At 35.2% G+C, this 12,808-nt stretch overlaps 1 protein-coding gene across 1 annotated transcript in view; it reads right to left on the reverse strand.

Annotated features, from left to right (window-relative positions):
* Window positions 1–2,725: 2,725 nt before the first annotated feature.
* LOC143249994 (uncharacterized) overlaps window positions 2,726–12,808 on the reverse strand; it is a 34,278-nt gene continuing 24,195 nt past the window's right edge. Inside the window, exons 10-15 of the mRNA XM_076500628.1 lie at window positions 11,025–11,160; window positions 9,034–9,178; window positions 7,136–7,273; window positions 6,205–6,327; window positions 5,944–6,021; window positions 2,726–3,294 (exon numbers count right to left, since the gene is read on the reverse strand). Of these exons, the coding sequence (XP_076356743.1) occupies window positions 3,136–3,294; window positions 5,944–6,021; window positions 6,205–6,327; window positions 7,136–7,273; window positions 9,034–9,178; window positions 11,025–11,160 (779 nt within the window). The 3' untranslated portion in view covers window positions 2,726–3,135. The remainder of the gene's footprint in view (window positions 3,295–5,943; window positions 6,022–6,204; window positions 6,328–7,135; window positions 7,274–9,033; window positions 9,179–11,024; window positions 11,161–12,808) is intronic.

The raw sequence follows: 12,808 nt of genomic DNA on the forward strand, positions 1-12,808 counted from the left end.
GGAGTAATTTGCTAAGTTTTAATATGTTATACTAGGATTTGAGAACTTGTTTTGGGGAGTAATTTGCTAAGTTTTAGTATGTTATCCTAGGATTTGAGAACTTGTTTTGGGGAGTAATTTGCTAAGTTTTAATATGTTATCTTAGGATTTTAAAACTTGCCTTGTTTTAGGGAGTAATTTGCTAAGTTTTAATATGTTATCCTAGGATTTTAGAACTTAAGACTGTTTCAACTTGCACTGTTTGAGGAAGTAACGTCTAGATTTTAATACAGGTGTTTTAGAAATTACCTTGTTTATACAGCATTAAGTACGTCATGCTAGAGTTTTATAACTCTGTTTTTGAAGGAGTAATTTTCTGTGATTTAGTACGCCATACTAAAGTTTTAGAACTTGCACTGTTTCGGGTCACTTGTTGGTTTTAGTTCGTCATTTTATGGTTTTTATAGCTGACACAGTTTTAGGGAGTAATTTTATAGGTCTCGGTAAGTCATCCTAGGATTTTAGAACTCAAAGTGTTAAGGGAAGAACTTTTCTAGGTTTTAGTAAGTTATTCTGGGATATTAGACTTACATAGTTTCACAGAGTAAATTTCTTTAAGATTTTAATGTGTCATCCTGCTTTTAGAATTTAATAGTTGTGGGGAGTAATTTCTATGTTTTAATACGCTATTTTAAGGTGTTTAGTACATTCTCTGTTTGAGGGAGTAATTTCTATGTTTTAATACGCTAGTTTAAGGTGTTTAGTACATCATCTGTTTGAGGGAGTAATTTCTATGTTTTAATACGCTATTTTAAGGTGTTTAGTACATCCTCTGTTTGAGAGAGTAATTTCTATGTTTTAATACGCTAGTTTAAGGTGTTTAGTACATCCTCTGTTTGAGGGAGTAATTTCTATGTTTTAATACACTAGTTTAAGGTGTTTAGTACATCCTCTGTTTGAGGGAGTAATTTCTATGTTTTAATACGCTATTTTAAGGTGTTTAGTACATCCTCTGTTTGAGGGAGTAATTTCTATGTTTTAATACACTAGTTTAAGGTGTTTAGTACATCCCTCTGTTTGAGGGAGTAATTTCTATGTTTTAATACGCTATTTTAAGGTGTTTAGTACATCCTCTGTTTGAGAGAGTAATTTCTATGTTTTAATACGCTAGTTTAAGGTGTTTAGTACATCCTCTGTTTGAGGGAGTAATTTCTATGTTTTAATACACTAGTTTAAGGTGTTTAGTACATCCTCTGTTTGAGGGAGTAATTTCTATGTTTTAATACGCTATTTTAAGGTGTTTAGTACATCCTCTGTTTGAGGGAGTAATTTCTATGTTTTAATACACTAGTTTAAGGTGTTTAGTACATCCTCTGTTTGAGGGAGTAATTTCTATGTTTTAATACGCTATTTTAAGGTGTTTAGTACATCCTCTGTTTGAGAGAGTAATTTCTATGTTTTAATACGCTAGTTTAAGGTGTTTAGTACATCCTCTGTTTGAGGGAGTAATTTCTATGTTTTAATACACTAGTTTAAGGTGTTTAGTACATCCTCTGTTTGAGGGAGTAATTTCTATGTTTTAATACGCTATTTTAAGGTGTTTAGTACATCCTCTGTTTGAGAGAGTAATTTCTATGTTTTAATACACTAGTTTAAGGTGTTTAGTACATCCTCTGTTTGAGGGAGTAATTTCTATGTTTTAATACACTACTTTAAGGTGTTTAGTACATCCTCTGATTGAGGGAGTAATTTCTATGTTTTAATACGCTAGTTTAAGGTGTTTAGTACATCCTCTGTTTGAGAGAGTAATTTCTATGTTTTAATACGCTAGTTTAAGGTGTTTAGTACATCCTCTGTTTGAGGGAGTAAGTTCTATGTTTTAATACACTAGTTTAAGGTGTTTAGTACATCCTCTGATTGAGGAAGTAATTTCTATGTTTTAATACGCTAGTTTAAGGTGTTTAGTGCATCCTCTGTTTGAGGGAGTAATTTCTATGTTTTAATACGCTATTTTAAGGTGTTTAGTACATCCTCTGTTTGAGAGAGTAATTTCTATGTTTTAATACGCTAGTTTAAGGTGTTTAGTACATCCTCTGTTTGAGGGAGTAATTTCTATGTTTTAATACGCTATTTTAAGGTGTTTAGTACATCCTCTGTTTGAGAGAGTAATTTCTATGTTTTAATACGCTAGTTTAAGGTGTTTAGTACATCCTCTGTTTGAGGGAGTAATTTCTAGGTTTTAGTACGCCCTTCTCGGGTTTTAGAATTTAGGTTGTTTCAAGGCGTAATTTTCCACGACAAAGTACATTATCTTGTAATTTTAGGACTTAGGTTGTTTTGGGGAATAATATTTGGGTTTCAGTGTTTTATAATAGGGTTTTAAAATTTAAACTGTTTCAGGGGTTTCTTTTTAGCTTTTAGTACGCCATCTTATGGTTTTAAAATTTATTATATTTCGGGAGTAATTCCTAGGTTTCAGTAGATCATCGTGTTATTTTAGGATATTCACTGCTTTAGAGAGTAATTTTCGAGGTTTTCATACGTTATTCTAGGACATTATATGCTACACTTTTTGATGGTAGACTTTCTAGGCTTAAGTCCGTTATCTTAAGTAAATAGTTGAATTCTTTCTTAGAGTTTTTTGTTAAAATAACTGACTATTCATCTATTCATGTATTGTTTTTCTCGTATGAATTGTGATGAATGATTTAGTACATTATACTGTATACCACTTGACCCAATTGTTAAAGTTGCTTCAAAATCCTGCTCGGTCCTGTTAGCAAATTTCAAATTCTATGTCCCTCTCTTAGCGTTCTTTTCTTTAAAATTCCAGGAGAAAACAAAACTCAGTACAGCGTAAACGTAAAACATTTATCGACATTGTCTTTGGCAAAAAATACAATCTTTCTGTTAGGTGTTTTTTCTCTCTCTAAACTATGATTTAATATATTATGTAACACGCTCTACTTTTCTTACAAAAACTTAGTATTCGTTTAATGATTCGTAGCTGCAAAGCAGCGCCCCCTATCTAGATAATTCAACTATTTGTGGAGTTGACTCTCTCAGCTTTGAGATGACTTATCTCAAGATTTTACCGTTCTCCTACGTAACGCAGGAGAAAGTATTGCAACGTCACTGGGGAGTCAAAACGCGTCATCACCATGTCTGGCAAACGTGGTTGTCACCTATACGGTCTTGTAAGGACGACTTGAGCACTTGTTTCTTCAGTTTCTTGAGGTTTTCCAAAACCACCAGGTTGTTCGGATCTAGGTTTTGTGCCAATCGGTAGTGCTTCAACGCTTCAGTATACCGACCCTACAAGGAAACATAAGAGCTTCAAAACAGTCCAGCCATGACACAAACAATAAGTGACGTATCGCAAAATAGATACAAAACACCAAATAGGAAACACTATATATTAACCGATTCACAGTACTGTTTACAGGAGAACAAAACCATGGCCTTAGTGTTTTACAGTCTGTAGAGTAAGGGGGTACTGTATGGGAACTGATCTGCAGTACTGTTTACAGGATAACACAACCATGGCCTTAGTGTTTTACAGTCTCTAGAGTAAGGGGAACTGTATGGGAACTGATCTGCAGTACTGTTTACAGGATAACACAACCATGGCCTTAGTGTTTTACAGTCTCTAGAGTAAGGGATACTGTATGGGAACTGATCTGCAGTACTGTTTACAGGATAACACAACCATGGACTTAGTGTTTTACAGTCTCTAGAGTAAGGGATACTGTATGGGAACTGATCTGCAGTACTGTTTACAGGATAACACAACCATGGACTTAGTGTTTTACAGTCTCTAGAGTAAGGGATACTGTATGGGAACTGATCTGCAGTACTGTTTACAGGATAACACAACCATGGACTTAGTGTTTTACAGTCTCTAGAGTAAGGGATACTGTATGGGAACTGATCTGCAGTACTGTTTACAGGATAACACAACCATGGACTTAGTGTTTTACAGTCTCTAGAGTAAGGGATACTGTATGGGAACTGATCTGCAGTACTGTTTACAGGATAACACAACCATGGACTTAGTGTTTTACAGTCTCTAGAGTAAGGGATACTGTATGGGAACTGATCTGTAGTACTGTTTACAGGATAACACAACCATGGACTTAGTGTTTTACAGTCTCTATAGTAAGGGGTGCTGTATCGGAATTGATCTGCAGTACTGTTTACAGGATAACACAACCATAGACTTAGTGTTTTACAGTCTCTAGAGTAAGGGGAACTGTATGGGAACTGATCTGCAGTACTGTTTACAGGATAACACAACCATGGATTTAGTGTTTTACAGTCTCTAGAGTAAGGGATACTGTATGGGAACTGATCTGCAGTACTGTTTACAGGATAACACAACCATGGCTTTAGTGTTTTACAGTCTCTAGAGTAAGGGGTACTGTATAGAAAGTTATCTACAGTAGTGTTTACGGGAGAACACGGTCCTAAACTCTCTAGAAACAACTGCATATAGAATAGTTTGTATACTTTATTATTCAGCTGTTTCAGGTATGTCGTGGAAGTGACTTGTGTACACCTGACACATATTTATATTACAAACACAGTTGCTAGCTATGTCGCTTACCGTTGTCTAGGGCATGTTGATGACATTTTGCCATCGGCAATTGTGTTCATGGAATCTCACCTGTTGAAAGACGTCGATTTTTACTTACCACGGCTGGGGTACGACATTTTACAGGTTTCTTTTTTTAAAGTTAGGCACAACGGTCTATTTTGTGCTCTGTCCACTACGAGTATCGAAATCCGGTTTCTAGCGTTGTAAGTCCTTAGACACAGCGCTATGCCACTGGGGGAGGGAGCTTCTTTGTGTGGATAGTCCTATTTTCTCGAATTTATTCATATTTCTTAGTTTTTCAATGCCATTTAAGTATAGGGGATATCATAGTCTTGGAATCTAAAAGTCTCCGATCTGAACACATCCTTAAATTTGAAGGTGTGAATATTTTGTGTCTGAAAGAGTTGCCATTTTTTATCTCAAAAACGGCAAGTTTCATGACGTCACAGTACCTATGTGGTGACAAACAATGCCAAAATGTAGTTTCCGATGTATGCCAATTGTTTCGTTTGCAAACATTTACATGGATATATCTTATTAGCGGACAATCTTTAAAATACTTTCGTCTGTTTATTTCTATCATAAACCTGTTTTGATAAACGTTAAGGAAAAAAACTACATTTATATTCCAAATAAACATACAATAATATATTTTTGTTTGAACCAACGTTCCGCCTTTGGAGCTACTTAAAAGTTAACTTACATAATTCCGAATGAGAATAATTGTGAGCTCAGACTTCACCGACAACGAACATCGTATTGGATGTTTCCAGTGAAAAAACATTGAATAAGGCCATTTACGATTGGAAATATCCGACACGGACTTTACCGAGTGAGGATTCGGACATTTACGATAAGGAACATTGTACTTTGAGTTGTGTATATTAACCCTGAAGAAGCCACTAAGGCGAAACGTTGGATTAAATAAAAATGTATTATTGTATATTTATCAGAAGTGTAAAGGTCATTTTATCTTATCTTTCATCCAAATGTGTTAATCTCTCCAGTATGCACTACAAAATTTGAAACTAACATAAACCCGGTTTTCTAGCATGCTTTAATTCCAGCAGAGTCTGATCTGAACATTTCCATAAAGTTCAAATATGATATTTTATCTCGACAAAGTCTGGATACGGCGTTACTTCTCGGCAAGGTCCAAGTTCCGCATCCTTCTCGGATGTACGATATTTCCAAACGGACACGTCCGAATTCAATTTTTTTCACTCATACGACTATCGCTTTCGGTAAAGACTGGGATAGTTATTTATAACTAACATGTAGCCGATACTCATATTTAAATATAGTAGAAATACGAGAAACGATACAGCTAATACACCAGGGTTACGTATTGTAATAATAGTATTTACCTGTAAGTGATGGATGACACCAAGATTTAGATGAGCATGGGCTATGTTGGGGTCGATCTGTAACGCTAAATCGTAGCTCTGGCGGCGGTTAAAAGAATTAAAAGATAGTGAGAATCAGCTTCCAATAATTTAAAATTAAACATTTATCGTACAGAAATCAAGTGTAGTATAACAATGACTTTACAATCAACTAAGTACAATTTTTCACTACGATTTATTTCACTCTATACTCGAATTTTACGTAATGAAAACAAGTTCTACCTGGGCAGCTGTGGTCAGAGCATCCAGCTCCTTTGCGATGTCTCCGTGACAAACATAAAGTTGAGCACAAGTGTGATCACAGCTGGAACACAGGCTGATAGCTTGCAGAATGTGAACCAATCCCTGCAAGAAAAGACACGAGCAGTTCCTTACACTTCTACTCAGTTCTTCATCAGTTACGAAAATTAAAAGATCGAATTGCTGGGTCGTTTTCTAGAGCGTCGTGGTTTGGTAAACAAAGATGGATTTTCTTTATTGTAGCAAAACTTAAGAAAACCTCCAAAATGACAATCTTTTTATTATTAATTAAAGAATATAACACCAGTTCCCACATAATAAAATAATTAACTTTGTGAGCATCGCATCAATTCTTAATCATTTCGCTTACGTATGGCACCAGTTCTCACAGAATAAAATACTCGATTTTTTTAGTATAATATCAGTTCATAAAAAAAACAAATTCGCCTTTTTAAGCCCAGGACAGAAAATTATGAAAAACAAACATTATCTTTTGAAGCAAGACATAATTTCCTACAAAGTAAAACAATCGAATGTTAAATATATACAGTAAATACTCACTATTCTGTGTCTGTTAATATTGGTATACAGTATCGCCAACTTACTTTGACACTTCTGTTAGTGTTGGTATAGAGTACAGCCAACTTAACTTGACACTGCTGTTAGTGTTGGTATACAGTACAGCCGGCTTACCTCAGCACTTCTGTTAGTGTTGGTATACAGTACAGGCAACTTATCTCAGCACTTCTGTTAGTGTTTGTATAGAGTACAGCCAACTTACCTCAGCACTTCTGTTAGTGTTGGTATACAGTACAGGTAACTTACCTCAGCACTTCTGTTAGTGTTGGTATACAGTACAGCCAGCTTACCTCAGCACTTCTGTTAGTGTTGGTATACAGTACAGCCAGCTTACCTCAGCACTTCTGTTAGTGTTGGTATACAGTACAGCCAGCTGATGGTAAGCATCCCTGAAAGTATCATTTCTTTTTATTGCAGAGAGTAGGACGTTTTCAGCTTCTTTAAAACTACGTTCTTGCATTAACAGCTGTGCCTAAATAGACAAGAAATATCACACAGTATCTACAAGAGAAATAAATAACACATCTTATCGAGGAGAAACAAATGACATCAAACAGTATCTACAAGAGAAATAAATAACACATCATATCGAGGAGAAACAAGTAATATCAAACAGTTTCTACAAGAAAAATAAATAACACACCTTATCGAGGAGAAACAAATGACATCAAACAGTTTCTACAAGAAAAATAAATAACACATCTTATCGAGGAGAAACAAATGACATCAAACAGTTTCTACAAGAGAAACAAATAACACACCTTATCGAGGAGAAACAAGTGATATCAAACAGTTTCTACAAGAGAAATAAATAACACACCTTATCAAGGAGAAACAAGTGATATCAAACAGTTTCTACAAGAGAAATAAATAACACACCTTATCAAGGAGAAACAAGTGATATCAAACAGTTTCTACAAGAGAAATAAATAACACACCTTATCAAGGAGAAACAAATGACATCAAACAGTTTCTACAAGAAAAATAAATAACACACCTTATCGAGGAGACACAAATGACATCAAACAGTTTCTACAAGAGAAACAAATAACACACCTTATCGAGGAGAAACAAGTGATATCAAACAGTTTCTACAAGAGAAATAAATAACACACCTTATCAAGGAGAAACAAGTGACATCAAACAGTTTCTACAAGAGAAATAAATAACACAGCGTATCGAGGAGAATGAAGTAATATTAAACGGTTTCTACAAGAGAAATAAATAACACACTTATCTTATATGAACTCTGTCTCTTTGACCTTTATAAACAGCTTTTCCTTGCTTAGACTGCCAACTTAGTATTGGGAATACTAAGTTTATCTATTATATCCGCTGTTGTGTGGCGGCTATAGAGCATGAAGAACTGAATACTGGCCAATGACACTTTTACTTTACTTAACGTGTCCAGTGTATAGGATTTGCTAATAGCAACTAGAAATATAAAGCACGTTCTCACCAACAGTACGTCTGTTACAATTCATTAAGATGTAGTTCCAACTTATCTCTCTTTGATTAATTTGTGTTCGGAGTTACAGATGAAGAGTTGAATTCCCCGAAACTAGTTTAACCCCACAACACACACTGATTAAAGTGTAGTTTGATCTTGACCTCCCTTGACCTTAGACTTCGAGATAAAACAATTTTCGGAATACTAAGTTTAATTAATGTGTATAGTGTTGTTGACTGTTGTTATTTGTAGCGTTTTAATTTCAGATAAAAAGGAATGATTTTTTTTAAATTTCGCGCAAAGCTATACGAGGGCTATCTGCGCTAACCGTCCCTAATTTATCAGTGTAGGACTAGAGGGAAGGCAGATAGTCATCATCACCCACCGCCAACTGTTGGGCTACTCTTTTATCAACGAATAGTGGGATTGACCGTCACATTATAACGCCCCTACGGCTGAAAGGGCGATCATGTTTGGTGTGATAGGGATTCGAACCCGCGACCCTCGGATTACGAGTTAATGCCTTAACCACCTGGCCATGCCGGGCCAAAAAAGAATTAAAAGGACAAACTGTGAGGTATGAGAGGTGAGAGTGCTTACTTACTATGAGTGGTTAGAGTGCTTACTTACTATGAGAGGTTAGAGTGCTTACTTACTATAAGAGGTGAGAGTGCTTACTTACTATAAGAGGTGAGAGTGCTTACTTACTATGAGAGGTTAGAGTGCTTACTTACTATGAGAGGTTAGAGTGCTTACTATGAGAGGTTAGAGTGCTTACTTACGTAATGCATTTTCCCATCTTGATAATGGCTATACTGATTTATCAGTGTCAGGAAGACTTCTTTAGCAGCCAGAAACCTCCTTGACTTGATGTATAAAACACCGAGATTGTCCAGTACTTGAGGGTCGTTTTGAACTTTTAAAGCTCTAGAATGAGAAGGTCACAAGTTATTAAATTTTTACCTAAAACTGGCTCTTGAAATAAAATAGTGTGTTGAAAACCAAAAGCAAGTTTGGATACCGACTTTAAAAGGTGAAGGTTACCAAAACATTTAGAACGTTCAGTTAAAGTTAAGACCAGCCAATCATTCGTCTTGGATCTTTAAATCTTAAAGATATTTAATATATATCTGGAAGAAGAAACTTAGTTAAAAACAAAGTAGAAATAATAGGAATAACTGAACAACAAGATGATGACAATAATATATAGATTATCTCAATAGTTCAACAAATAAATAGTGGTAGTGAATATAACAGTGATTGAACAATGAAGAAGTAACACAAAACGATGAGACAACAATTAAAAATGTAGTATGACAATAGTACGAGGAAATCAAAGTTTATATCACGGCAATGATAACACAACGAAGAGACAATAGTATAGATCAATTTCACAATGGAACATTAAGATATATACCCTAACATTGATAGAATAATGATACAATAGTATGTATGATTGGGATGATACAACAATGAAAATAGTATAGAACCTAACAATGATACAACAATGAAACAATATAGAACTTAACAGTGACACCACTATGGAAATAATAGATACCCTAACAATAACGGAACAATGAAACAATAGTATAGACCTTAGCGGTGGATGAAAATTAAACAACACTGCAGATCATTGTAATGACGTATTGACGAAAGAAGTTCCAGAAACGAATTGTGACATTATGAATAGATATATGTAACACACAGATCATCAAGAGATTCTTGAATGCTGAAAATAATAATAATAAAATGAGCTACTGGAACATAACCGAGAAAATATAGCAACAAGTGTCTGTAAAACACTTTAAGACGCAGAGCCACATTGGGTTCTCTACATTTTCAGCACGACATGAAAATCTACCAATCAGAAAAAAGTTGTATCGTGGTTACTGACGTAAATAAGCATCTGTTACCAGGATAAAAGTTGAACCTTCTGGTTCTTGAACTTTATAGTACAAACCATTAACCAGAAGAATATAGTTTTGTGTCGAAGATTAAAAATGAAACACTGAAGTCGTGTTGATTGTGGTGAACTGTCTTAAAAATATCACACTCTGATCAACGTACACTGATGGAGTCAGTGTATGTAGTGGGTTTCTGTATACTGATAGAGTCAGTGTTTGTACTGGGCTTATGTATACTCATGGAGTCAGTGTACGTACATTTTGTTTATGCCGGTGAAAGCAGTTTATGTACATGTTTGTGTATATTGATGGAGTCAATTTATGTAGATGTTTGTGTATATTGATGGAGTCAATTTATGTACATGTTTGTGTATACTGATGGAGTCAGTTTATGTACAAAGTTTTTTTTGTATACTGATGTAGTCAGTGTCTGCACATGGTATGTTTATACTGATTGAGTCAGAGTCATATATGTTTAAATAGTTTTGTTAATAAACCTCTTGTGGAATGGAGCTTGACAAATCACCCTTTCACGTTGGTGTAAAATCATAAATTGATTGTAGTACAACCGAAGCACGTAGAGTATTAATTATCATGCCTTTTACAAAACTAATAATTTTTTTTTGCTCGAAATAAATGGAACCATCTTATCAAAAAGAAACTGAAGTTTCACATAACAGAACATTGTCAACAATTTTGGACAATCTTGTTGGATATTAAATGTAATACTGCAATGATATTTCTTATAAGATAGCAATAACAAAGACAGGTTGGGTTCAGAAAGATAGTGTAACATTAAAAACAACAGAATACCCGATTGGTCTAAGCCTAGTAGTTTGATACACTACAATAAAGTTATGGCCGCCTACCTCTTATATAAACTTTCGGCGTCGTCAACAAACTTTAAAGAACGAAGAGTCTTCGCTGCGTTTACGAGAGCTACCGTGTGGTTAGGTTGTAATACAAGAGCTCTTCTATAGTAGGACAATGCATCATCGCTCCGATCTTATTGGAAAAAACATACCTCTTATTAACACGTAACTCTTGGTTTCTGGTCAAACCATCTAAGCGAACACATCGTCTAAGTTTGTCAGTTAAGGGAAAAAACACATATTCCTTATGTTTTATTTTATTTTTACAACTGAAAGTGTGTGCCGATGTTTCGTAGCTGAACTTGTGTGTCCAGCTTCGCAGCTTAGAGATTATGTCTAGGTTCCGCAGCTGAATGTGTATCTACGCTTCGCAACTAAAAGCATGTGTCTTGGTTTTGCTAAAACATAAAATAAATTCTTTAAAAAATATGATTAGCGATATCAACTGCTGAGTGTTTAAATTAACTATTCATTAAACACAACGTTGGTAGAACCGAAACGGTTTGTTGACTGCTGGCTCCGGATAGGTTCTGCTGTTTACATACATTTCGTGATTTTACCTGTTGTATTCAGTGCTACTGTTAAATAGCTATATCTACATCCTTCAGTCGAGTTACGGATCAGTATTTTTATACTGACTGGTTACAGCTACAGTCATCAGTGTACCACTCAGTGTAGTCACGGATCAGTATTTTTATACTGACTGGTTACAGCTACAGTCATCAGTGTACCACTCAGTGTAGTCACGGATCAGTATTTTTATACTGACTGGTTACAGCTACAGTCATCAGTGTACCACTCAGTGTAGTCACGGATCAGTATTTTTATATTGACTGGTTACAGCTACAGCTTTAAGTGTACCACTCAGTGTAGTTACGGATCAGTATTTTTATACTGACTGGTTACAGCTACAGTTACCACTCAGTGTAGTCACGGATCAGTATTTTTATACTGACTGGTTACAGCTACAGCTTTAAGTGTACCACTCAGTGTAGTTACGGATCAGTATTTTTATACTGACTGGTTACAGCTACAGCTTTAAGTGTACCACTCAGTGTAGTTACGGATCAGTATTTTTATATTGGCTGGTTACAGCTACAGCTTTAAGTGTACCACTCAGTGTAGTTACGGATCAGTATTTTTATATTGACTGGTTACAGCTACAGTTACCACTCAGTGTAGTTACGAATCAGTATTTTTATATTGAGTGGTTACAGCTACAGTCATCAGTGTACCACTCAGTGTAGTCACGGATAAGTATTTTTTTATATTGACTGATTACGACTACAGTGTTAAGTGTACCACTCAGTGTAGTCACGGATCAGTAATTTTATATTCCTTTCAATTTTTTTATTACTTCTGTGATGCCTGACTACATATCTCATGTTGTTGTCATGGTTACTAACCACTAGAAATCGTCTAAGTATATATTTCACGTTGTTATCCTGGTTACTAATCTCTGTGATGACATGAGTACATATTTCAGGTTATTGTCATGGGTACTAGCCTAAACAAAGCGCCTAAGTATATATTCTACGTTGTTGTCATGGTAACTTGCCTCTTCCGTTATCTAAGTACACATTTCCGTTTGTTCTCGATCTCTCTATCCTTGGTGAAGACCATGTTTTCAGAGGGAAGTGTCTTGATATATTTATATATTATGTTTCTGATGTTTCTCCACAACCAAATATATTTTATTCTTCCTACTGCATGTAGTTACTCTATGGTAAAGGGTTAAACATGGTGGGAGGTTATTTCAATTAAAAGGGTTAAACAATTAA

Source organism: Tachypleus tridentatus, chromosome 4 (assembly GCF_004210375.1).
Source record: "Tachypleus tridentatus isolate NWPU-2018 chromosome 4, ASM421037v1, whole genome shotgun sequence".
Lineage (NCBI taxonomy): Eukaryota > Metazoa > Arthropoda > Merostomata > Xiphosura > Limulidae > Tachypleus > Tachypleus tridentatus.